At 42.9% G+C, this 27,233-nt stretch overlaps 3 protein-coding genes and 3 pseudogenes across 4 annotated transcripts; 4 read left to right on the top strand and 2 right to left on the bottom strand.

The window, feature by feature from the left end:
* Positions 1–892: 892 nt before the first annotated feature.
* Positions 893–3,749, top strand: LOC102702434 (universal stress protein PHOS34-like). Its single transcript, XM_006664563.3, has 4 exons — positions 893–1,217; positions 1,324–1,412; positions 2,233–2,354; positions 3,470–3,749. The coding sequence occupies exons 1-4, from the start codon at positions 986–988 to the stop codon at positions 3,555–3,557; spliced, it is 531 nt and encodes a 176-aa protein (XP_006664626.1). The 5' UTR covers positions 893–985; the 3' UTR covers positions 3,558–3,749.
* On the top strand, positions 3,672–5,705 carry LOC102702154 (annotated as a pseudogene).
* A 187-nt stretch (positions 5,706–5,892) lies between these two features.
* LOC102701882 lies at positions 5,893–7,522 on the top strand (annotated as a pseudogene).
* Positions 7,523–9,325: 1,803 nt separating this feature from the next.
* Positions 9,326–14,720, top strand: LOC102701603 (pentatricopeptide repeat-containing protein At4g13650). Of its 2 annotated transcripts, none has more exons than XM_006664562.3 (4): positions 9,326–12,522; positions 12,603–12,772; positions 13,035–13,217; positions 14,604–14,720. In XM_006664562.3, the coding sequence occupies exon 1, from the start codon at positions 9,484–9,486 to the stop codon at positions 12,241–12,243; it is 2,760 nt and encodes a 919-aa protein (XP_006664625.1). In that variant the 5' UTR covers positions 9,326–9,483; the 3' UTR covers positions 12,244–12,522; positions 12,603–12,772; positions 13,035–13,217; positions 14,604–14,720. The 2 variants fall into 2 exon arrangements, with proteins under 2 accessions (XP_006664625.1, XP_015698557.1); XM_015843071.2 differs by lacking the exon at positions 14,604–14,720 and adding an exon at positions 13,580–13,816.
* Positions 14,721–17,546: 2,826 nt separating this feature from the next.
* Positions 17,547–19,871, bottom strand: LOC107305377 (annotated as a pseudogene).
* Positions 19,872–20,623: 752 nt separating this feature from the next.
* On the bottom strand, positions 20,624–26,996 carry LOC102701322. Its single transcript, XM_040529874.1, has 5 exons — positions 26,778–26,996; positions 23,896–24,064; positions 23,180–23,800; positions 21,560–22,507; positions 20,624–21,468 (listed from the first exon to the last, which is right to left on the bottom strand). Exons 1-5 carry the CDS (start codon positions 26,993–26,995, stop codon positions 20,929–20,931), a joined length of 2,496 nt encoding a protein of 831 aa, XP_040385808.1. The 5' UTR covers position 26,996; the 3' UTR covers positions 20,624–20,928.
* Between the last annotated feature and the right edge of the window lie 237 nt (positions 26,997–27,233).

Below are 27,233 nucleotides of genomic sequence, written 5' to 3'. Positions count from 1 at the left end.
TGGAGGTGCCGCCCGTCCCCACCCACCCGCGCACTCCGCTCCCCAGGGTCCACCCGTCAGCCACTGCCGTGTACTTTTAGAGAAGGATTATTACGAGATTCGATAAAGTACAATATTTACTATAGTTAACGAATTTAGGTTTTTCCGCGCGCACACACATTAAACTAGTAAACGTGATATTTTTCTGAAATTTTGTATAGAAACTCTGATTTAAAAAATCATATAATTTATTTTAAGATATTTATAACTAATAATTAATTATCATATATTAATCCGATGCTACTTTTACATACATGTTATAATATCCATAAAAGAACACGACCTAAGTCGTTCAACATAGCCTACGAAGATATTAATAGATTTATTTTAGTCATTTTAGTTGTTAATTTTTAAATTTTATAGTGATTCAGATAATTTTTAAATGTCTGATTGTCTATAAAATTATTAAAACAATAAAAATCAATGTATATAATAAATACTCATGTTAGGTTATGGAATCTGGAGGGCAGGAACGATTATGGTGGTGTTTTGTTGTCAAAATTTTTTTGGCAAAAACATCACATCGAACGTTTGATTGAATGTTCGAAGGGGTTTTTGAACACGAATGAAAAAACGAATTTCACGGCTAGCCTAGAAACCGCGAGACGAATCTTTTGAGCCTAATTAATCCGTTATTAGCACATGTCGGTTACTGTAGCACTTATGGCTAATCATAGACTAATTTAGCTCAAAAGATTCGTCTCAAGATTTCTTCCGTAACTATATAATTAATTTTTTATTCATATATATTTAAAGTTTTATTTATGTGTCCAAAAATTTAATGTAATTTTTTTTAAAAAAAATTGAAAACTAAACCAGACCTATATTTTGAATCGAAATACTGGTACCAAGAGGAGAAGAGTAGTACACGCTTCGCGAAGCGTACAGAGGCGGAGCTCCGTGAGCGAGAGAGAGAGAGAGAGACGAGACAACGAGAGGACTAGGCATGGCGACGGAGGAAGCGGCCGAGGCGGCGTCGGCGTCGGCGGGGGAGGCGGAGGGGAGGATGCCGATGGTGCTGGGGGTGGACGAGAGCGAGCACAGCTACCACGCGCTGCAGTGGACTCTGCGCCACTTCTTCTCCGCCCCCGCCGGCCAGCAGCAGCAGCAGCAGTACCGCCTCGTCGTCGTCAACGCCAAGCCCACCGCGGCCTCCGCCGTCGGGCTCGCCGGCCCAGGTACGCGCGGTAAAGCAACGAGGGATTTCAGATCTTGGGTTGATTTCAGTCGGGTGCTTGGATGATCTGAGTTGGTTGGATTGGACTGAAAACTGAACTGGATTAGGCGCCGCGGATGTGCTGCCGTTCGTGGAGGCGGACCTGAAGAAGAGCTCCATGCGCGTCATCGAGAAGGCCAAGGAGCTCTGCGCGCAGGTGATCCAGAATTTAACCCCATCACTCACTTTTCCCCCCATATTATTGTGCTCCCTCTGTTCTAAAATACTCCAATTTCTGAGATTTGAATCTCTTATCAAGATAAAAGTAATTCTGACGTTATTTATGTACTACTTGTCCTATAGTCAATTTACATTCAAAATTCTTCCCATTTTCTCCCCAATTACCCTTCTAACATCGTATATTTCTTATTTATTAAGGGGCAACATAATTTTATCTTCTCAAGTGTAATCTCTGCTAAATAATATTCGAATGTTTATATTTTGAGACGGATGTAGTAACTGTTTTTTTTTTTTTCACCGGGCCATGTTGTTGATGATTTGGGTGCTGACTAAATAACACTCCCTAATCGTGTTCCTTTATTAAATGGCGTGTAGTGATTGCGTATTCCTTCTAGTTGCAGCAACTATTGTTAGTGGTTACCGATAAATTAATCTAGTTACCTAGCTTTTTTTTACTTAAGCATTTTTTTGGGTGGTGGGGGTGGCAATCTGGCTATCTTGCCAGTTGCATGATGAAAATTCAAATGAATCTGAAAGCTTACAAGTGTGATGGTTGATTCTTGTTCAACCGTATCCAATACAAATCACATAAAACCCTAAAAGGATCTGGTTTGATCAGTTTGAGCTCAGATTAGCTGGTCTGCTGAAGAGCAGGGGACGTGTCTGCTGTGGGAATCAGACATGGATTGCCACATTCATCGTTCATTTCTGCTTTATTTTTTGTTGGTGTGCATTACCATGGTTATGATTATATATTATGACGATTTAGACCATGATTCACTGAGAGTTTGCATCAGGTGACCGATGCTCTGTTTGAAGTGGTGGAAGGGGATGCGAGGAATGTTCTTTGCGAGGCGGTTGAGAGGCATCAGGCGGAGATGTTGGTTGTCGGAAGCCATGGCTACGGAGCAATTAAAAGGTATTTGGCATTTCCTACTTTTGTCCTACTCACACCTGTTTTCCATAAAGAAATGCTATCTTTGCTTTGTGATTGAAAATTGACGCCCCTTCCCCCTTAACTCTATCAACAAAAAGAGAAATATATAGGTTGGTGTCTGACCAGATATTTTATATGGTAATTGGTAAGATTTGTTGCAAGCAGTGGAGATAGATTAAAATGAAAGAGTTATCTGTTGCCATAGTAGCAGTATAGTACCATATCATGAGTTGATGAAATTCCATAAACAACATAATGCTCTTGTGATAATTTGGTATAGCTTCATTGTCCAATCAAATAGAGCATATCATTCTCTCTCGATAAACATGGTTTTTGGCCATGTCATGAAGGTCATTGGTCATTGTAGCTGTGATCCTCTTGTTTTTCATGATTTAACCTACTTGTGTAAATGAAACCCCAAAATTGATATGGGGGCCTTACACAAAGGCAAAGCTTCAAAATGGGATTAACACAATTTATTATTCTCTCTGTTTCAAGTTATAAGATGTTTTGATTTTCTCTGTAAACCAATGTGTGTATATATATGTGTGTATCCAGATTCAGTAGTATCCATATAAATTTAGGGAAAATCAAAACATCTTATAACCTGAAATAAAGGCAATATGAGTACAAAGGTAATACGAGTGATGACCTGAAGTGAAACTAGATATTTTAAAGAATAAGTAGATTAGAACATTCTGTTGTGTGATTGTATCGTCCTAATCCTACAAATGACCAACTGCTGCCTACAGTAAATATAGAAAATCTTATGCATCAAAACTACCATAGTAGTACTACCTATTCTCTTTTCAGAGCAAGTTCGATAGTATAGGCAACTATTAGCTCTAATTCATCTATAGTTAATCTAATAGTCAATTCATACAATAGTTACCTACAAAACATTAATACATGGTCTGACATGTTATACACATAGTGTGTCTTGGAGCCTGTACTGCAGCTGACTACAAATTAGTAGTTTACTTTTTTTCTCTCTCATCTTATCTCTTTAAAATATGCTTATAGCTGGCTTATAGCCCGCTATTGTACATGCTCATTCGCCATATCTGCATTACTGACATGTCTGAACTTTCCTGCAGAGCCGTCCTCGGTAGTGTGAGCGATTACTGCTCCCATCATGCACACTGCACCGTGATGATTGTAAAGAAGCCGAAGCACAAGCACTGAGTCCATGAACCATGGCACCAGCCTTGAGTCCTTGACTGAATATCTACCACCAAATTGTGGATGTGTCTGTGTGAATAAATTGTCACTGTGTTGACATTTCTAGTCAGCTTCGGCATGACTTGCATGTTTGTAGCACGTACTGTATATCCTTCTACCTCTGGATTGAAAAAGGTAAATAATTTGTGTTTGATATCTTAAGAAATGCGTTTTAAGATTCGTGCAAATAATTCCTGTTTGGCACAGATATACATCATTAAGGCACTGCAAGTTCCATCACCGTGAAATTCTGATTTTGTGAGTGAGAAAATTTCACCTTTGCCCATACAAAATAATAAAGAGTTTGATTCTAGCACCATCGTCTCTTTCGTTTACGCTTATTCTTTATAAACTAAAATTTAAATATTTAAACTTAAATTTAGAGTTTTCGTTTACGCTTATTCTTTATAAACTAAAATTTAAATAGATTTTGAGATGTTTTATCATACTCCCTCCAATATCTTTTATGTTTGACGTTGGTTAGTTTAACATCAAACATTTGCAACCGGAGGGAGTAGTTTATTTTTCAGTTTTTGTTTTTATATTGCTAAGAAAACATATATAAAAATTTTATTCACTTGTAAATATGTCATTTAACTTTGAAATAAGTTAATCTCTTGTCCCTCAACTTAACGTCGAGTCTGTCTAAGGTCTCTTAACCCTAAAAACAAAAATGTATACCTTTAAAATTATACAAACCGTTTAAAAAAGGTCTCTTAGCAGTATTGACTTAAATTTTAGTTGGTTTAACTGACGTGACATTTGGTGGGTCTCACGTGTCAGAATATTTTTTTTTCCTTTTTTTTTCTCCCATCTTTTCTACCCTCTCCTCTCTCTCTTCTCTTCTCTCAGGCCGGCATGGGTTGGAGGACGGAGCCACGCGGCGGCGACGGCGGCTGAGGTACGGGTAGCGGCGGCTTGTGGCGGACGATCTTAGGTGCGGTTGCCGGGCGGCTGGGGCACGGGCAGCGGCGGCGGCGGCCTCTGCCTGCTCGTCATCATCTACGTCATCGTCGTCGCCGCATTCACCGCTGTCGAGGCCCGCATCGTCCACCCCTCGTCGCTCCGACCAGCTTGAACACGCCGCTCAACACCATCGACGAGTGCGCTTGGACCTGCGAACAGGTGAGTGATCGACACTAGCTCCATCGAGAAAAAAATGCATGGTGAGAAGAAGAGGAAGAAGCTGTCCGTAGTGATTCTGATGCATGCATGGCATGGATCGATGCATTATATGATGCAGGTGAGGAACAAGAAGATGTGCGACACGCTGACGAAGCTGCCGGGGGTGAGCTCGCCGCAGGAGCTGCTAACGGGGGCGTCGTCGTCGCAGGAGGGGAACTCGATGTCGTCCATCCTAGACACATGCATCAATGGCTACGACAGTGTGGTGGCCGCGCTGGAGGAGGTGCAGCAGTGCATCGACGCCAACGACAGCAAGGCCAACCTCATCTCCATGATGTTGGCGGCGGCCACCTTCACCGACGACTGCGACAACGCCTTAGGCGAGCGCGCCGTGGAGCCCAGCTTCGCCGCCGTGCAGCGGAACGTCCGTCGCGTCCTGTACTCCGACCCCAACAGCCAACAACGCATCGTGTTCATCTACTCGGTCGTCCCCGGCGACGCCTTCGAGAGGATGGACAACGAGACGCTCCACTGGCGGGGCCTAAGAGCGGAGACGAGTTCGCGCTCCGCTTCCTCGACTAGGCCGCTGCACCGCCGTATGCGCTCCAGCCGCTGCCAGCCCGACCGCCGCTAACACCCAGCCGTCGCGCGGCTCCGCCCTCCAGCCCGCGCCAGCCGCTGGCCTACTGCCGCGGTGCCGCCTGCCCCAGCCTGAGTCCTGAGAGAGAAGAGGCACGTCAGCAATAAGATTGAGAAAAAAAAAATATCCTGACAAGTGAGACCCACCAAATAACACGTCAGCAAAATCGGATAAGAAATAAGTTAATACTGTTTTTTTAACGGGTTATAAGAATTTATTGAGTGCACATTTTTTATTTTCTGGTTAAAATATCTTAGACGGACTCGATGTTAAGTTGAGTGACCTCGGGTGAACTTATTCATTTAACTTTTTACTGAAAAAGCAAAAAAGATCATCCCTAACAAATTGACCGGCACAAAGAAAATTCTGAATAATCTGAAAGAAAAAAAACTTTGAATGGCTACGCGGGAACTGCGCGCGCTTCCCGCGCTCCGTGGCCTTCTCCCAGCCGCTCGAGGCAGTTAGCTCTTGCTGGTTTACTCCCTTTTGTTCATCAGCTCGCTGACCTTCTTCTTCACTTCGTCGGCACATACAACTCCGATTCTTTAATCCTGTACATGGCGGCGGCGGAGACCGGGACGACGGCGGGAGGCGGAGGAGGGGGAAAGCCGGTGATGCTGGTGGGGATCGACGATAGCAACCACAGCTACTACGCGCTCGAGTGGACGCTCCAACACTTCTTCGCGCCGGGCCAGCCGCAGCTGTACCACCTTGTCTTGCTCACCTCTAAGGCCCCCGCCTCCTCCGTTATCGGCATCGCTGGCCTATGTATACCCAGTGATAGATCTAGCCAACGAAGTTAAATTAGTCTGAACAAATTAGAGTTTTAACCTCTTTTTTATGATCTTTATCATAAAATTACAAAGAAATTTTTACGAAATCTCCAACGACTTTAAGGGGGTAGTGGAGTTCGAGCCCCTATCTCCATGTTAGATCTATCCCCGCCTGACCCTCCTTGATATCTCAAATAGAACTAACCAAGTTAGGTAATTAGAGATCATATTGATGTGAGGACCTATAAACGAGGATACATATAGGTGAGCTTCTGCCAAGTATAGAATTGGATCTGAAACGCGGCGCCACAAGAGCGATTGAGAAGGCCAAGCAGATGTGCTCCCAGGTGATCCGATAACCTTGCCATTGTTGACATAAAAGTATAAAACATGATAAAATCATTTGTGACGAAGTATCCATTCATCATTTGATCAGCCTATCCGATTAATTTGGTCGATCATGTGACCGATGTGAGCTACGAGGTGTTGGAGGGTTGGAGGGAGACGCGAGGAACGTTCTCTGCGAGGCTGTTGATAGGCATCATGCAGATGTGTTGGTCGTGGGAAGCCATGGGTACGGAGCATGGAAAAGGTAATTACTCTCCCTGTTTTATATTAGAGACGTTTTGATTTTTCAAGTTAATTTATTTAAGTTTAAATTATTTTATAAGAAATATAGTAAACTTTTTACATATAAATATGCTATCAAAATATATTCAATGTTCTATTAAATAAAACTTATTTGTTGCTATAGATGTTGCTATATTTTCCTATAACCAAACTTAAAAGAAATTTGATTTTAGAAAAAGTTAAAATACCTCATAGTATGAAATGGAGGGAGCAATCACAATTATTTAATTTGTTAAATTTTCTAATAATGAGTAAATTATATACCAGACAACCCAAGTAGGACTAGTTAATTAGCGTGATCATTCGAGCTAAGTTTTTTGTCAGAATGTTCAGAAATTTTATAGGATAAGTTGTTCTTCATCTGTCACTTGATTTATTCTCTCCTGACATAATTGAGTTTCCATGTAATCTGATCAAATCGTTTTTGCAGGGCTGTTCTTGGGAGCGTGAGCGACTACTGCAGCCATCACGCGCACTGCACCGTGATGATCGTGAAGAGGCCCAAGCACAAGATCCATAGTTGAACAACAGTAGGATCAGATTAATCCTCAGACCTAGGGCCATTTCTACGTGGTTTTGAGTTCTAATTTTATTTCTGAATCGTGTTTATGTTGTATGAATAAATAGAGACCGTATAGAGTGACCAGGTTATTCTAAATTTTAGATTAGCCATTTTAATTGCTGTTCCTCCCATCCCAAATATCGCAACATCTAACATTCAAAATTCCAACATATAGTAACTTCTTGGCCTGCTCTTTCACTTGAACCACTAACAAACTTCCTTCATTTGATTTTCAATATCTACTTTGTCATCTTAACCAATCACAAACGTGACCATTTTCTTAATAGGCATGCTATTTTCTGCTCTCTCCCCGTTCTACAATACAACAGGTTCATTATGCAATTTTTTTTACAAAAAATTAAAAGTATAAGTCATGTCAAAAGAAGCGACCGTTGGAGAAATAAAATAGTGTAAAAGTTGATCAATGGAGAATAAAGCAGTACCCGTGTTTGAGGTTGACGGTGGTGAAAAACCATTAGTGTATGATAAATTAAGTATTAACTTTTGCAAACTTAAAAATAAATTAATCTGTTTTTTTATACAACTTTCATATAATTTATTTTTCAAAAGAATACTTTATTTAGCAATTCGGGAAGCGTGCTCGTGAAAAACAATAAAAAAATTTTACTCCAGTGGCACTTGTGAACGCAGCCTACAAGTGTTGATATATATAGAATAAAATAGTAAAAAAATGATAAACGTGAAATAAAATGATGTTTTGGGATCTGGAGGGCAGAAGTTCTTATAGTTTGGAGCAGATGAAGTAGATTATTTCTGACAATGTGTAAGGTGTCTAAATTAGGCCCTGTTTAGATCCTAAAGCTTTTTCAAAAACATCAAATCAAATCTTTGGACACTTAAATAAAATATTAAATATATATAAACATTAAAACTAATTACACAATTATGGGGAAATCGTGGGATGATCTTTTAAGGCTAATTAGTACATCATTAGTCATAAGTGCTACAGTAATCAACATGTGCTAATGACGGGTTAATTAGACTTAAAAATTTATCAAGCGGTTTTCAGGCGGAATCTGAGATTTGTTTTGTAATTAGATACGTTTAATACTGAAAATGTGTGACCGTACGCGTCGATGCGAGCAATTTTTTTTCCTAACTAAACGCAGCTTTAGTGAATTTTGGAGCGCGTGATATAGATGCCAGGAGGACAGGAACCAATCGGAACTCGAAATGGCGGCGGAGAATCCATTTTGAAGTCCAGCAATTAGCAATGAATCTAATCGACCTCCTCCGTTTCCAAATACTGCCTCCAACAAAAAAAATTGTTTTTAGTTACGGAATAATTTTTTTTATGGATGGAGGAAGTAGCCATCAGTGACCGCTAATAATTTAAATGGTTAACTATGATAAATGAAATATTAATGCTCATATTTTGGATAAAATACAATGTGATAATATGGTAGCTACAAATTTTTTATTATTTTCCTAAAAAATGATGAGCATCAAAATTAAAATACTCTTTCTAATTTTTAATGTTTGATATCATTGCTTTTAAATATATATATGATCATTGATTTCATTAAAAAGATACATAGTTATCATTTATTTTGTTTTGATTTATTTTTATCTTACAAGTATTATTTAAGCACGCATTATATTTCCTTATCTACATAGAATTTTTGAATAAAAGAAATGGTAAAACGTTTGTTAAAAAATGTGTCAAACAATAAAATGGGACGGAGTATATGACTAGTGGCCAGAGACAAATATTTAGGGACAAAGAGAATAAAAAGAGAGGAAACGGAGTATATGCCTATTGACCAGAGACAAATATTTAGCCAAAGAGGGAATAAAAAGAGAGGAAAGAAAACGAAGATAATGTGATCTCAGCCGTCAGATGAACTAAAAAAATCACGTCTAAATCTCAACCGTTGGATCGTCATTACTCTCCTCTTCTTGCGCTCATCACTTCAGTCGTGCGTCTGCGGACACCTCTCCACAAGCCTCCGCCGCGGCGGCGCACGCAGGCGACCTTGCTTCCGCCGGCGGCCAGGATCCGGCGACCTTGCCTCCGCTTCCTCCTCCTCATCTCTCTCACCTCCTCCCGCAAGTTGGAGCACCGATAACCGTTTTGCGCCGGAGAGCCCCAGGCTGTGAGATGCCATCCACCGCGTCGCGCCCAAGGTGCTCGACGGAATGACCCACCGGGGGGCGACCTCGCTCGGCAGGTCGCTTGCCGGATTCCTGGCCCAGGAAGATCCAGCCAAGGTCCTGCGCCTCTTCGCGGCCAAGGCCAGGGAGCACGGGGGTCTCGGGGCCGTCGACTTCGCGTGCGCACTGCGCGTGTGCAGGGGGAACGGCAAGTTCTGGTTGGTTGTTCCGGAGATACACGCGAACGCTATCACGCGTGGTCTTGGGAAAGAGAGGATCGTTGGCAACCTTCTGATTGATCTGTACGCGAAGAATGGGTTTGTGCTGCGTGCGAGGCGGGTATTTGATGAGCTCTCTGCCAGGGACAATGTCTCGTGGGTGGCAATGTTGTCAGGGTACGCCCAGAATGGTCTTGAGGAAGAAGCTCTTCGGTTGTATCGCCGGATGCATCAGTCTGGGATTGTTCCTACACCTTATGTTCTCTCTAGCATCCTGAGTTCATGCACTAAAGCGGAGCTTTTTGTGCCGGGACGGTTGATTCATGCCCAAGGTTACAAACAAGGATTTTGCTCTGAAACCTTTGTAGGAAATGCACTTATCACACTGTACTTGCGCTGTGGATCATTCATATCTGCAGAGAGGGTATTTTGCGAGATGTCACACCGTGACACGGTAACGTTCAATACGCTGATCTCAGGACATGCTCAGTGTGGATGTGGGGAGCATGCTTTGGAGGTATTTGATGAGATGCGGCTGTCAGGGTTAATCCCTGATTATGTGACCATTGCTAGTCTGCTTGCCGCTTGCGCCTCCATTGGTGATCTTCAAAAGGGGAAACAGCTCCATTCGTATTTGTTGAAAGCAGGCATGTCTTTGGATTACATAATGGAAGGCTCACTCCTTGACCTCTATGTGAAATGTGGTGACCTTGAAACTGCCCTTGTGATATTCAATTCAGGTGATAGGACGAATGTAGTACTGTGGAACTTGATGCTTGTGGCATTTGGGCATATCAATGATCTAGCAAAATCTTTTGACCTCTTCTGTCAAATGCAGGCTGCAGGTATACGCCCTAACAAGTTCACATACCCATGCATTTTAAGGACTTGCAGTTGCACTGGAGAAATTGACCTTGGACAGCAAATTCATTCATTGAGTGTAAAAACTGGCTTTGAGTCTGATATGTATGTCAGTGGTGTATTGATAGATATGTATTCCAAATATGGGTGGCTTGAAAGGGCAAGATGTGTTCTTGACATGCTTAAAGAGAAAGACGTCGTTTCTTGGACTTCCATGATTGCTGGATATGTGCAACATGAGTATTGTAAGGAGGCCGTTGCAGCTTTTAAAGAGATGCAGAAATTTGGAATTTGGCCAGATAACATAGGATTAGCAAGTGCTATAAGTGGCTGTGCTGGAATCAAAGCAATGAAGCAAGCCTCGCAGATTCATGCTCGGGTTTATGTATCTGGTTATTCAGCAGATGTTTCGATTTGGAATGCATTGGTAAACTTTTATGCACGATGTGGAAGAAGCAAAGAAGCTTTCTCTTTGTTCAAGGAAATTGAACATAAAGATGAAATAACATGGAATGGACTAGTATCTGGTTTTGCACAAAGTGGTCTGCATGAAGAAGCTCTCAAGGTATTTATGCGTATGGACCAATCTGATGTCAAATTCAATGTGTTCACGTTTGTATCAGCTCTTAGTGCTTCAGCTAACCTTGCAAATATAAAACAAGGAAAACAAATACATGCTAGAGTTATTAAAACAGTTCATACCTTTGAAACTGAAGTTGCAAATGCTCTGATTTCCTTGTATGGGAAGTGCGGTAGCATTGAGGATGCCAAGATGGAATTTTCTGAAATGCCCGAGAGAAATGAGGTGTCGTGGAATACTATTATTACAAGCTGCTCACAGCATGGACGTGGCCTTGAGGCTTTGGAGCTATTTGATCAAATGAAGAAAGAAGATATTAAACCAAATGATGTTACATTCATAGGTGTTTTAGCTGCTTGCAGTCATGTGGGTTTGGTGGAGGAAGGCCTTAGTTACTTCAAATCTATGTCTCATGAGCATGGAATTCGTGCAAGGCCTGATCATTATGCTTGTGTTGTCGATATTCTTGGACGAGCTGGGCAACTTGACCGTGCAAAGAAATTTATTGAGGAAATGCCAATCACTGCTGATGCAATGGTTTGGAGAACCCTTCTCAGCGCATGTAAAGTACACAAGAACATAGAAGTAGGAGAGCTTGCAGCCAAGCGTCTCATGGAATTGGAGCCTCATGATTCTGCATCATATGTTCTTCTCTCAAATGCATATGCTGTTACTGGCAAGTGGGAAAATAGGGATCAGGTTAGAAAGATAATGAAAGACAGAGGAGTCAGAAAGGAACCAGGCCAGAGCTGGATTGAAGTAAAGAATGTGGTTCATGCATTCTTTGTTGGTGACCGATTACATCCCTTAGCTGATCAAATATACAACTTTTTGGCTGCTATAAATGATAGGGTAGCCAAAATAGGATACAAGCAAGAGAAGTATCATCTCTTCCACGAAAAAGAGCAAGAAGATAAAGATCCTAACGCTCTTGTCCATAGCGAGAAGTTAGCCGTGGCTTTTGGGTTGATGAGTTTGCCACCTTGTATACCTCTTCGAGTAATTAAAAATCTTCGTGTCTGTAATGATTGCCACACTTGGATGAAATTCACCTCTGAAGTCATGGGCAGAAAAATTGTATTACGAGATGTCTACAGATTTCACCATTTTAACAATGGAAGCTGTTCATGCGGAGACTTCTGGTGAATTCTGTATAGGTGATGTCCTGCAAGGCTGCAACTACATCCACAAGGATCCCAGTCCCAGTTGCACTCATCACAAGACCAACTTCAGGCAGTTTATGTGGGACATGCACTCCTACTTTTAGTATTCTGATATCCTTGGATATAAAATTGGAAGATAATTGGCATGATAAGGGGAGCAAGATAAGGCAACAGAACTACATTTTTTCTCTCTCTCTCTCAGATGCAATATTTTGATCTGAAATTCCTGTGTATATTATGCAAGTGTTTTTCTACCATTTTGGTATTGTCATGATCTCCGGTATTTTTGTTTGAACCTATATACATCATTCTCCCTTCTGACAACCGTCTCACTTGTTTCAGGTGGAGACACTACCTCCCTTCATCAGAAGGGAATGAGTGGCCAAGTATCAGTCATTGGCAGGCCAAACATATCAATCAAGAGGGTGGTCAGATCAGTCGATAGAAATGCATATTACTCTCATGGTGGATTTTCTCTAATATCAACTTCAATTTGGGAATCGACATATGAGGTTTGAGTATGCCCTCTATAGTAGTATCAGCTAATTATTAACTCATTTGATAATTCACTTAGACTTCCAAGACTGGTAAAATACATGCTGTACCTAGAAACCTTATTCTGTGTGTAACTTATGTGTGAAGTATGAGAAATCATGTTATGTCGTACAGTTTCTAGGCGAGCTAATTAGGACAAGGTTTCTTGTATGTGCATGCTAGAGTGAGCATGTACAACTAAATGGACTGAGTCTGATCTTGTTTGCATTGCTGGCACAGACATTCAGATGAAGAATCCCAAGGAAAGGAGTGAGCAGAACAGAAGACAGGAGAACAACTGAAAACCCATATCAGTCATCTGAAATCCAGAGCACATGGAAAAATTTTCTTCTGCTTCTGCTGCTGCGGACATGATAGAGTTGATGAACTCAGAGCAAGCAGTAGCTTATCAACAGACAACAGGTACGTTGGCTGAGGATGAAGTCCTGAGTTAGGAATTATGAATTACTTCATGTTTAGCATATATATGTTGTACCGTGCATATGGTAAATAAGGAACTTGTTCCATATAGCGTAAAACAGGCCGAAATTAGTTTTTCTGAAGGGAACCAAAATTAGTTACCCACAGCCAATGCTAAATGGGCCGTGATCAGTTATTAATGGGCTGAATTAGGACAATGCTAATTAGACATGCCTAAAAAAGACCACTTTCTACGGCACGCAAGCTGAGAATTTTTTGAATTTTGAATTTTATTTATTAAATAATTTACCAATTTAATTTTGCATTTCAAAAAGTTACAAAACTAACCTTCTACTGCCCTCTAGGAGGACGAAAAGGTGACGTGGCAAACGGTCACTCGGTCGCAACGAACGGTCCGAAATGGCGACACAGCAAATTTTGCATTTATGCCATTTCCGCGCATACAGAGGGCGGAAAGGGCCTAAATGCGAAATTTGCCATGCCGCCCGGAAATTTTTCTATTGAAACGATAATTTTTTGATCGAACCGCGGTTAGATACATTTATGTACAACATATGTAATTATTTAATCATAATTACTATCATAGCTGACTGGTCATTGACCCACTTTCCTATTTAGGAGACTAGAGGTCGAGTCTCGGTTGCAGCATATTTTATTTGATTTTTCTCAAAATTACCGGGCCGTTTCCAACCGAGTGGTCGTTTGCCACGTCACCTTTCTGTCCTTCTAGAGGGCGGTTTTGTAAATTTTTGAAATACAAAATTAAATTTATAAATTATTTAATAAATAAAATTCAAAATTCAAAAATCAAAAAATTCCGCAAGCTGATGTTAGGCTCAACATGGGAAAACACATTTCTGATGGATGAAATCCTGAGCCAAAAACCTTGCAGGCTCGTAGTGCCCATTGATAGGGCTGGAAGGATAAAAGATGTGGTCACATGCCTACCATTGCCCGGACAAAAGATTGGGGGTGTGGGGGGGGGGGGGGGGGGGGGGTGCATCGATTGATTGATTTGAATTCAGAAAAAAAAACTATGAATTTAAAAAACCTATGAGAAATAAATGAATATGATGTAACTGGTCCTTTGATATTCGGACTAAATTTTGAACTCGATCAGAATTTATTTGGGTATGGAGGAAAGGAAGTCAATTAAAGGCCATTATCATGATCCTCGAGGCAATCTTTACCCGTTTCTTCAAAATAAAAGTACTTCTAGATTGAGTTTGGTTGCATGGATTGGATAAGTTGGACTAGTGGCATTATATTTTTACTAGTGTTTAGTTTATGTACTAGGTGGGATAGTTTAGACCCAGTGGAAAATATTCCTTCCTGATGCTAATGGATTGGTCTGTTAAATTTGGCCAGACCGATATATCCCAGGTGGTGCGCACAGAGGGAGAGAGGGAGGTGAGGCATCCCACAGCGCACGCACGGAGATCCCTATGTTATTAATTACCTGTTCCATTTTTAATTTTTTTTAAAAAAGAGAGAAAACAACTGGAGATATATTTATTTAAAATATATTACTTGTATAAATACATCTATTTACTTTCGGTTATTCATATATTAATTCTACTACCCAATATTTTATTTAGAAGATATAAGGTAACATCGCTGGTAATTGTATCTAAGTCATCCCATCTCCATCCCTCCTCACTCCATCCCATCTTATCAATCTAATCAAACAGAAAATAAGGTTCAATGTATTTCTTTAATCAAACAGAAAAATAGAACACATTTTTAAATTGTTTAGTAGTGGAGGTTAAGGTTAGAAAAATAAAACTTTGGTGCTCCTTAATAAATGAGGGGTGAGGAGTGGATAACAATGTGATGGCATGTGATGGTAGATGAGAATTAATTAGGATGAGCAAAAATGAAACATAAACAACAAATAATTAATGAAACAAGTAGTTATAATTTACGCTACGAAACAAAATTTAAATGATTAAAAACAAGTTAAATGATAGAAATTCTTGTATTCTATAACGAAGACAGTGGAATTGAAATAAGAGGAAGCAAACTGAATTCGGCAGCCACGCTGCGGTGCACCCGAATCCCATGGCCTCGGTTCAGGCAGCAAGCAAGCTGCTGTCTATTACTCTACTCGGTGATGATTATTCCTAGCTTGCTGGTTTTCTGTACGATCGGTCCAGATTCGAGACCGCAGCTTGAGCAACACTAAGAAAAGTTTAATAGTATAGTTAACTATTTATTCCAATTAATTCCAATTCATCTATAGTTAATCTAATAGCCAATTCATACAATAGTTACCTATAAAATATTAATACATGTTCCCACATATCATAAACACTAAGCGTCTTGGAATCCCGTCTCTATAGTTATCTACAAATTAGTAGCCCACTACTCTCTTTTCTTTTTAAAATATATTTATAGCCAGCTTATAGTCTATCGTTGTACCTGCTCTAAGGCGGAACCAGGACATTGAGTACTACTCAGGTCACCGCAACCACTATGTTGCGTGCTTTTTTACATCTGTATATCTTCTTATGCCTTATGCCTTAGGATTTCCTTTTTAATGGTGAGGGTTGTTTTGGTGGTTTATCCTCCTCTTTGAATCCTAACTGGGATGCTAATTACTCCCACGAGTTTTACTCACGAGACCTCCAATTGAGTTTCGCTGGTCGTCGTCACGAGCTTCGCGTCATGTTCTCCCGTGCATCGATCATGTAAATGCAGTGAAAACCCATTGGTGACGTCCTGTCAATATTGACTTCGTTCGTCCTGCCATCGAGCCTCATAGGTGGTCTTGAACTTTGGTAAAAAAAATATCTAAAATTAACTTTAAATTTAAGGTTAAGAATTTAATATTTGACTTATGCATAAACATAAGCGAAAAAATAAGATAGTCTTCGACAAGCCAATGTATCAGTCCGAAATGTGCTTTTACCTTCTCGTTGGATTGGATTGGATTGGTGTCCGTGGTGCATCCTTGAAATAATTGCTGCATACAGCGTACATATTCTCAATCTGAACCAGGCAGCTCTGTTGTTTTATTTGACACAATCGATTGTTAAATGGATATTCGACTACTGATCTTATTCAAATTTTTATCTAAATACGTAAAATTATAAGTCATGTTTAAAGTTTCTATAATAATAAACTAAATCATAACAAAATAATTAATAATTATATAGATGTTTTAAATATTAAGAATGATCAAACTTAGAATTAAAAATCAATGGGGTTAAATAAAAAAAAAGAGTCCTATGTATGTTGGGTAGGGACGAACCGAACACGCTTTCCGTGGAGGGTTACGCGCAAACTTTTCACTATGAGCTTTTTTAATATCAATGAAAAAGTCTTTAATGATAGCACCTCGAGATACAATATATTGATTTTTGAACTTCAGTACCTCAAGATACTTTTTAAAGATGCTTAAAAAAGTCTTTTCACTATAAACATGAGTCGGGTTTATAACAAATTACAGGCTGAGTATGATTTTATTCTTGATCGAACGGACATGGTTTACTCAGTCCGGGTTGCGTCGACAGAGGTAGGATGGTCAATCACCACCGCCATTTCCGGTGCACGCTCTCGGCTGCGCTGGAGTTTGTCCGCTGCAGCTCTGAGTTCTTCCTCGAGGGAAAATGTAGTCTTCTGGCCGCTGCTACTGCCAGCGAGAACCATGATGTCCTCACATTCTGCTATGTCGTCGGCAGCATCTGCCAGTGATTTCAGCAATTTCGCCGTGTGCTCTGTGGCGTCGTGGCTTCCGTGTTTAGCAGCTAGGATGAACATCTCCATAACGAGCCTCAGTGTCCCCATTTTGTGGATGGAAATGTCCCATGTTAAGTATTCGACCAGCTGATTTAGCTCGTCTAGAATGCTGAAACCGGAGCCTTCACGGGTAATGGCATCAAACAGAGCAGCCAAATCTTGAGCTTTCAGGAAGTTGCCTGACATCGCTACGGTTAGAGATAAAACTGCATCCAGGATTTCTCTATTCCGTTCGTACCAGTCAAAATAAGATTCTCCATTGGTACGAATAATTGTTTCTGCAAGAACCTGCAACGTTGAGTTTATCATCAGTATGACACGCTAATAAGGAAAAAAAAAGAGAAGCAAAACGTATTTGTTTTGTTTGCTTTAAACAGATTCCGTTCGTATCAGTATTACACCAGCCTCTTGATGAAATGCCCTTTCATCTTTGCTACGGCCGATGGTTCGTCTTCCCCGCGTAATACGGTGTAGATCTGCAGTGCTCCTTGCATCAGCAGGCAATCATCGCATTCGCCGCAGCGAAGAATCCCCTCCATGCTGGCCATCATGCGCCTGCTGCCGGAGATTCTACGGCGGACCTTCTCGCCGGCGTCGCCAGGAGCAGCCACCAGGCGGCGCAACACCTGAACGGACGCGCCGATCCGCTCCCTGATGCGCATGTAATCCCTACTACTCCTAGTATCGCCATGCTGGAACCTCGTGTGGTCCGGATCGCAGCGCAGGGGCACCATGACGCTGCCGACCATGTCTTCGTTGTCAGCGACGGCACGACACCAGCCGTCGTCATGGGCGACGAGATTCCCGAGGAGACTCAGGCCCGCCGCGGCCACGTCTTGCAGAAAATCGAACCCGATGTCCTTGTCGTCGCCGGGGACCCGGACCAGCGAGGCGACGCAGCGGAACAGGTTGCTCCCTCGCGGGAGCTGGAGCTGCTCCGGGCGGAGGTCGCCGGCGAGGTGCGCCATGACCCACACGCCGTACATCTTCGGGCAACCCCGCCCGGTGTCCGCCAGCTGCACCAGCTTCCGGAGCAGGTCGCCGGCGGACGGCGACTGGATCACCTGCAGGGTGCAGGATTTGCAATTTAGGATCGAATTTCGGAAATTTCACTTCTGCCGGTGGGGTCCGGTAGTCAGTCACTGCGGGGCAAAAATTTCAGTCACAGAAGTTTGGAAAAAATTTCAAAGTAAAACAATCTCTCCATCCCACAAAGTGAAACAGAGTTTAGCACATGGGTATAGGTACACCCGTGTGCTTGAATGTCATCTAATATGAAAAAAATTTGATAAGATAGATAAATATGATTTATATCACTCCACAACATGTAGGTTTAAATTCAACTTCTACAAATTATTAAAAAAAACTGAAACTAATTATATGCATATTTATAATTGTTTTGTTATTTTTGCTACAACATATAGAAGTTGAATTTAAACTTGCATGTTGGTGGAATGATATAACTCATATTAAACTATCTTTGTTAAATTTTTTCATATTTTTCGATGACTATTTAAATGACACGTAAGTAACAGTACACCCGTGTTTTAAAAAACTGCTTCCCATCTCTCCCTCCCATCCAGACCTCAGCAACCCTCCCCTCGTCGAGGCGAACCGATGGTGGTGGTGGCTCAGCGGCGGCGCGCACGGCAAGGAACTCCGGCATCGGCGGCTCGGCAAGGGGAGGGGTGGCAGTCAGCGCCGATGGGTGTAGGAGCAGGAGAAGGCGGCAGCGGCAGCGGCAGGGAGAGACGGTGCGACGGCGAGAGGGCGAGGGGGAGGGGTTGGGGAAGGCTGCGGCAGCGCCGACGACTGTAGAGGGAGTTGTAGGCGGCGACAACGGCAGGGGGAGGTCCAGGCGGCGGCAACGGCGACTACGAAGGTTGCAGCAGTGGAACCGGTGAACTACACTTGCTATATAGGGCTGTAGGCTACGGCGACAGTGGAAGGCTGCTACGGCTGCTCTAACAGAGGTTACCCCTCCCCTTCTCTTCGTTCCATCTTTTTGTGAATTTTTGGATCTTTTGGTGATTTTTCAAATTTGAATTTGAAAATTTTCGTTCGAAATTTTCGGAAAAAATCAGAAATTTCCGGAATTTGGAAATTTCAGTCCCCGTGGTAGAAAATTAGAAACCGAAAGTTAAAACCATGATCACCTGCTCCTTGATGAGCGCGTGTTGCTCCTTGAGCTCCGGGTTCGCCAGGAGCGCGTCCAAGATGCTCACGCCATGCACGAACCGCGAGCAGTGCAGGGTTTTGGCCTCCTTCGTGGCATCGACGGCGTACTTCACCAGGTTCCATCGTTCAGCGAAGGACGGATCCTTCTCGCACCCGATCCTGGTCTAAACGGATGTATATATACAAAGAATCAGGCGCGGTGTAATGACGCCATCGCTGGGTGTTGGATCGGTACACCTCTGGATCGGGGAAGACGTATGCCTTCGCCATGTCAGGCGCCAGCCTCCCCTGGCAGAAGCGCGAGGAGAAGTGGTAGTAGGAGAGCACGCCCTGTAGAAGCACCAGGCCATAGAGCACGTCCAGCGTCGCTTGCAGGTTGGCGCCACCGCTGTCGTAGTAGCGGCAGAGCAGGCGCCAAGCGGCGTGGCCGGTGGAGATGACCAGCCCGCAGAAGTAGAGCACCGTCACGGCGAGCACCAGAGGGCCAGCTACGAGGCGAACACCAGCTGCTGGACCAGGTAAGCAACGAATGCCACCAATCTACCCAGCCACAATGGTCTACTTCCTTTGTTCCACGGTGTACGTCTTCCTGACCATGTATTTAGATTTATCGGTTAATCATTATATATATATATATTCGTTAGTATCTAGATAAATTTCGTAAATTTACATTATGAAATGGAGGAATTACCTTTTTGTTAATAGCCATGTGCCCATCGTTACCATAAGCATCCTTACTGTTTTTGTCTTTCTCACTTTTTTGCGTATGTAAAAACTATATATGGTCGAGACGAAGCCTTTGCGGTAAGATGACAGAACTTTCTTAACATTTTTCCTCAGAAATACAGTACCAAAGACCCTGAAAGAGAGAAATGATGTTAATATATGGGCCTTTTTCCTGCTGTGTAAATCAAATTGCATTTTGGCACTAGCACACACACCCTTTCTCTATGATGGGGGCGTAACCACATTTATGATGGGTATAGTTCTAGTCATATATACGTGATCACTGGTAAGAAATATCACCTATGATGAGTAAACAACCATCACAGATAACTCATCAATGGTGCGACATAGATTACCACCAATCGTAGGTAAGTTAGGTCGACAAGTCATAAGTTATAACCCTGATGATAGTGATATCTGATAAGTCAAAGTTATGACCTGGCACCGATACCATTTCATGATCTTTAAAGTTGAAATACACTAAAACTGAGTTTTTTAATTTTTTTTTACTAAGTCATCTCACTACCATAGAAACATTCAGATACAGCTTCTTTTTTAGTAGTAACTAGGGTTAGCGTATTACGTCGTCGCACATTGTTTATTCTGTACTATGGCAGATCGGGACAACATGTCTCCGAAACTGCCACATTCGACATTTTGTATAAGGAAAAGCCAAATAAGATTTTTGGGAAGCGTTGCGTGACTACTCGTCCACCACGACATCAACATATGCGACTGTCTGAATGAGCGTAATTATTGTGAGACACCAAAAATCCATCTTCTCTAGCGCCAACACAAAGCCACCAAGGAGGATAACGGTTGACCACGAGAACACAAGATATATTACACACGCGCGCGCGTTGAGTAGAGACCAACCAAACACACTTTTACTCTGTGCATGGCGTGGAGGCTTACGTGCCAACTTTTTACTAGAGACATGTGTCAGGTTTTCATGGCCCACTGTACGTTTTACAATATTAAGATCACGTATTATAACAAAGTACAGGCTGAATATGATTTTATTCTTGATCGAACGAATATGGTTTACTCAGTAATTAATCTGGGTTGCGTTGACAGAGCTAGGATGGTCAATTACCACCGCCATTTCCGGTGCATGCTCTCTGCTGCGCTGGAGGTTGTCCACTGCAGCTCGGAGTTCTTCCGCGAGGGAAATTATAGTCTTTTGGCCGCTGCAACTGCCAGCGAGAACCATGATGTCCTCACTGTTTGCGATTTGCTTGGCAGCATCTGCCAGTGATCCCATTAATCTCCTCGTGTGTTTCGTGGCGTCATGGCTTCCATGTCTAGCGGTTAGGATGAATACCTCCATGACAAGCTTCAATGCTCCCATTATGTGGGCAGTAATGACCCATGTTAATTGTTCGAACAGCTGGTTTAGTTTGTCTAGAATGCTGAAACCGGCCGAGTCTTCACTGGTAATGGCATCAAACAGAGCGGCCAAATCTTGGGCTTTCATTAAGTTGCGTGACATCGCCACAATTACAGATAAAACTGCTTCCAGGATTTCTCTGTTCCGTTCGTACCAAAAATAATATTCTCCATTGGTAGGAAGTGTCTCTGCAAGAATCTGCAACGTTAAGTTGATCATCAGTATGGACATGCTGATTAAGAATAAAAAGGCAAAACGTATTTGTTTTGTCTTGCTTTAAACAGATTACCTTTGGGATCTTATCCTTCAGATGTTCTTTGAGTTTGTGGACAACATCATCATCATCATCAGTGTGATGAATACACAGCTGCTCCAGGATTTGCGCTGCGATTATTCCGCACTTGGTGGATTTGCCTTCAAGTATTCCGGTGAGATCATTGACCACATCAGCTTTCGCTTCCAGGATTATCCTGGTGTTTTCTTTGCCATCGCGAGATATCTTTGCAAGCATTTGACCGGCCAAAATGGTGTCTTCGTCCTGAGTGGTGCGTTTAACGAAGATGAGTACCAACCTCTTGATGAAATGCCCTGCCATTGTTGTTATGATCGAAGGTTCGTCTTCCCCGCGTAATAGGGTGTAGATCTCCAGTGCTCCTTCCATGAGCCGGCAGTCATCGCATTCGTCGCAGCGAAGAATCGCCTCCATGCTGGCCATCACGTCCCTGCGGCCTGAGATTCGACGGCGCACCATCTCGCCGGCGTCGCCAGGAGCAGCCACCAGGCGGCGCAACACCTGAACGGACGCGCCGATCCGCTCCCTGATGCGCATGTAATCCCTACTACTCCTAGTATCGCCATGCTGGAACCTCGTGTGGTCCGGATCGCAGCGCAGGGGCACCATGACGCTGCCGACCATGTCTTCGTTGTCAGCGACGGCACGACACCAGCCGTCGTCATGGGCGACGAGCTTCCCGAGGAGACTCAGGCCCGCCGCGGCCACGTCTTGCAGAAAATCGAACCCGATGTCCTTGTCGTCGCCGGGGACCCGGACCAGCGAGGCGACACAGCGGAACAGGTCGCTCCCTCGCGGGAGCTGGAGCTGGAGCTGCTCCGGGCGGAGGTCGCCGGCGAGGTGCGCCATGACCCACACGCCGTACATCTTCGGGTAACCCCGCCGGGTGTCCGCCAGCTGCAGCAGCTTTCGGAGCAGGTCGCCGGCGGACGGCGACTGGATCACCTTCAGGGTTTGCAAGTTAGGATCGAATTTCAGAAATTTCACTTCTGCCGGTGGGGTCCGGTAGTCGGTCACCGCCGGGCAAAATTTCGGTCACAAAAGTTTGAAAAAAATTTAACAGTAAACAAATCTCTCCTTCCCACAAAGTCAAATAGAGCCATCTCTCCCTCCCATCCAGATCTCAGCAACCCTCCCCTCCTCCAGGCGACCGACGGTGGCGGCGGCGCGCGCGGCAAGGAGGCCCGGCGTTGGTGGCTCGGAAAGGGGAGGGGTAGCAGTCGGCGGGGACGGGTCTAGGAGCAGGGGAAGGCGGCGGCGGCAGGGCGAGGGGGAGGGGTTGGGGAAGGCTTCGACGGCACCGACGGCTGTAGAGGGAGTTGTAGGCTGTGACGATGGCAGGGGGAGGTCTAGGCGGCGGCAACGGCAACTATGTAGGGAGCTGTAGGCTGCGGCGACTGCGGAAAGGCTGCAGCGGCTGCTCTTGCATAGGTTACCCCCCCTCCCCTTCTCCTCCCTCCATCTTTTGGTGAATTTTCGGATTTTTGGTGAATTTTTCAAAGTTGAATTTGAAATTTTTCGTTCGAAATTTCCAAAAAAAATCTGAGAGTTCTGGAATTCGGAAATTTCGGTCCCCCCAGTAGAAAATTAGAAACCAAAAGTTAAAACCCTGATCACCTGCTCCTTGATGAGCGTGTGTTGCTCCTGGAGCTCCGGGTTTGCCAGGAGCGCGTCCAGGATGCTCGCCCCATGCACGAACTGCGAGCAGTGCGGTGTTTCGGCCTCTTTCATGGCATCCACAGCGTACTTCACCAGGTTCCATCGCTTGACGAAGGACGGATCCTTCTCGCACCCGATCCTAGTCTCACGGATGTATCTACGCAAGGAATCGCGCGCGGTGTAATAGCGCCATCGCTGGGTGTTGGATCGGTACACCTCTGGGTCGGGGAGGGCGTACGCCTTCGCCACGTCGTGCGCCAGCCTCCTCTCACAGAAGCGCGAGGATAAGCGGTAGTAGGAGAGCACGCCCTGGAGAAGCACCAGGCCGTAGAGCACGTCCAGCGCCGCCTGCAGGTTGACGCCGCCCCCGCCGTAGTCGCGGCGGAGCAGGCGCCAGGCGGCGAGGCCCGTGGAGATGACCAGCCCGCAGAAGTAGAGCACCGTCACGGCGAGTACCAGAGGCCCTGCGACGACGGCGAACACCAGTTGCTGGACCAGGTAAGCGACAAACGCCACTGATCTACCCAGCCACAGCGGCCACCAATGGTCTACTTCCTCTGTTCTACGGTGTAAGTCTTCCTAACCATGTACATAGATTCATCGATTAATTATGTATAGATTCATTAATATCTACATAAATTTCATAAATTTACATTTTGAAATTGAGGAAGTACCTTTTTGTTAATAGTCATGCGCCCATCGTTACCATAAGCATTCTTATTGTTTTTGTCTTTCTCACTTTTTTTGGGTATGTAAAAAGTATATATTGTTGAGACGAAGCCTTTGCGGTAAGATGACACAACTTTCTTAACATTTTTCCTCAGAAATACAGTACCAACGACCCTAAAAGAGAGAAATGATGTTAATGTATGGGCCTTTTTTCCTCACTGTGTAAATCAAATTGGATTCTAGCACTAGCGCACACACCCTTTCTCCATGATTGGGGGCATAAACCACATCTATGATGGGTATAGTTCTAGTCATATATACGTGATCACCGGTAAGAAATATCATCTATGATGAGTGAATAACCATCACGGATGACTCATCAGTTGTGTGACATAGTTTACTACCAATCACAGGTAAGTTAGCTCTCATAAGTCATAAGTTATGACCTGGCATTGATAAGTCAAAGTTATGACCTGTCATTGATACCATTTCATGATCTTTAAAGTTGAAATACACTAAAAACTGACCTTTTTTTTTAATTTTACTAAGTCATCTCAGTACCACAGAAACATTCAGATGGAGCTTCCTTTTGTAGTAGTTAGGATTCGCTACCTCCTCTGTACATTCAGATGGATCTTCCTTTTGTAGTAACTAGGATTCGCTACCTCCTCTGTACTGTGTCGTCGCACATCGTTTATTCCGTACTATGGCAGATTGGGACAGCATGTCTCCGAAACCGTCACCTTCGATGTTATGTACTAGGAAAAGCCGAATAAGATTTTTGGGAAGTGTTGTGCGTGACTGCTCGTCCACCATAACATCATCAACATGTGTGGCAGCACAAGATTTGTGTGGCAACTACAACGTCCACCACGACGTCATCAACATGTGTGGATGCACGAGATTTGTGTGGTAACTACTTGTTAACGCGAATTTGGTAATTTGCCGTTGGAGATTTGTTAACGCTAGAATTTGGTAATTTGCCGTTAGAGATTAACCTGTGATTAAAGACTGAATCGGATAGGAAACAGAGCAATCGGATAGAAGACCAGGTGGAATACAACTCAGATTCAGCCGATGGAGTCCGGATCGGATAAGAAATAGAGTCCGATTAGGCCTAGATTATTACAGATAGATTCAGGAATAATCAGAGTCCGTGTAATTCAATTTTATCTGTTAATTAGAGTTGGTTAGGATTTTATCTCTAAGAGATTAGAGTCCGATTGGGACTTGTGTGTTAGAGATAGAATCTATCTAAGAGTTTATTATTTCTTTAGGAGTTGTATGTCGTGTCCAACATGGCCTAGCCCCACCCGAGGGTATAAATATGTATACCTCAGGTCATTGTAAATCATCTATACATCAATTAGATCAAATACTTTCGGCGCATCATCACCCTCTTGTCCGAGGTTTCAACTTCGGCGGAACTTGGCACCTGACGTGAGGCTGCATCGTCTCGATCTCCGATTGAGGGGTAAGTCCTACGTTCCGCTGGGCCATGGTAATCGTTCGACTAGATTAGAACTGTCTCGGTTCGGTCTGATCTTCTAATCTAGTTGCGCGATTGCTAGTTATCGTATCAGTTTCAACTCAGATCACTTTCGTGTTTTGAGTTGATCTGGTTGACCACTTTGGACGATCTACATGGGTTTGATATTCGCCGTTTGATATATTTAATCTAGTACTGTTTTGGTTCGGTTCTATCTAGTAGATTGCGTTTATCAGATGGTTTATATCAGATTGATGTATTTTGCTCATAGTTTTATCGGAGTACCAGCCAATAAGTTATCAGTCATCGGCTCATTGGCTTGATAGCAATCTAGATCTATTTAGTATCTATCGTGACATTGCTAGGTTTAATCTTGAACTGTCTCGGTTGGTCCGATCTTCTATGACTATTCTTAGCAATATAGGCTAGGTATTTTATAAATCTTGGTTGTTTGTCCGCCGTCTATAGCCGATGATTTTGGCTGATCTACATGCTTATCATATTTACATCATTAGAGTAGCCGATTGCCTTACTGTGTTTTTTTTACCAATCGGCTTGATTTATTTAGATCGGCAGTTATTTATGTTGCATTGGCTTACGAGAGTTACATGCAAATTAGCTTTAGCCGATCGTAACATATTATTCATTGTTTATTCCAAGTATTTTGTCGGTTTATTTATTAGCCTTATCGATCTTCATGTTTTCTGTAATTATATCGTACTCGACTGCATACTGTCTTGGTTAAGTCCAATCTCTGTACGTCCAGTTTGATCTGGTTATAGGGGCCCGTTTGACCGACTAAGATTAATAAGTAAGTTGGTAGATTGTGTTAGTGTAATATTTCATTTAACTCTATTTCTATTGAGTTCCTTGCCGGTCCAAGCTTTCAACAGCCGATTGCTCAACCTATCGGCTAAACGTTACTATACCAATATCTAATCGGCTGGATATTTTGTTACCTATTGGCTCGATAGCTGATCGGTTTGTTTCACTGCTTATCTTGTTAGTTGCAGGATCAAACTGACTGGCACGCCCACGTATCATTCTAAGAATTTAGGTCCTACACTGGAGTTGTCTAAGATTGACTCTCAGGCCTTCGTGTGTGACACGTCAATATTCACATTTTGACGTCAACACTACTACGAACGACCCAGTTCAGAACCTGATTCTGAATCATCGTCAATACGTTTCAGCGATGTTTCTTATATTCGATCTATTCATATGTATTGTTTTAATTTACATGTCTAGATTAGATGGTTATATTTCTTTTCATATTTAACATCATAATTTATTATAGAATAAATTAAATCTACATATATTTATATTTTTGATGACCTGGGACAACCCTGATAGTGTTAAAACTTGAACATAAAAGAGCAGATTAGAAAGCAAACTAACCCGACTGTCTGAATGAGGGTAATTATTGTGAGGCACCAAAAATCCATCTTCTCTAGCGCCGAGACAAAGCCACCAAGGAGGATAACGGTTGTCCATAAAAACACAAGATAGCCCATTCCACGCACAGCCATTGACATGTATCCCATGAACAGAGCATACTTGTTGACAGTCTCTACTTCCTTCCACTTAGAGTAGTCGAAGTTACTAAACCAACCCATTCTTTCTTCTCAAGCAGAGGTGCATAGTGGAGAACGCACTAAGCCAATATATAGCCTCAGCTCACAAGCCCATCATCCTAGTTGTTAATACGTACAACCTGGAAAAATAATGCACTCCGAGGCCCTTCGATTCAAAGGAAATTTATAGAAATTTTAGAGGATTTTATTCCTATAGGATTTTTCCTATAAAGCCTTTTGAATCAAAGAAATAAACACTATGAAATCCTATGAAATTCCT

The sequence above is a fragment of the Oryza brachyantha genome, chromosome 12 (assembly GCF_000231095.2).
Source record: "Oryza brachyantha chromosome 12, ObraRS2, whole genome shotgun sequence".
Taxonomy (NCBI): domain Eukaryota; kingdom Viridiplantae; phylum Streptophyta; class Magnoliopsida; order Poales; family Poaceae; genus Oryza; species Oryza brachyantha.
This window is presented reverse-complemented; position numbering and strand designations above follow the sequence as displayed.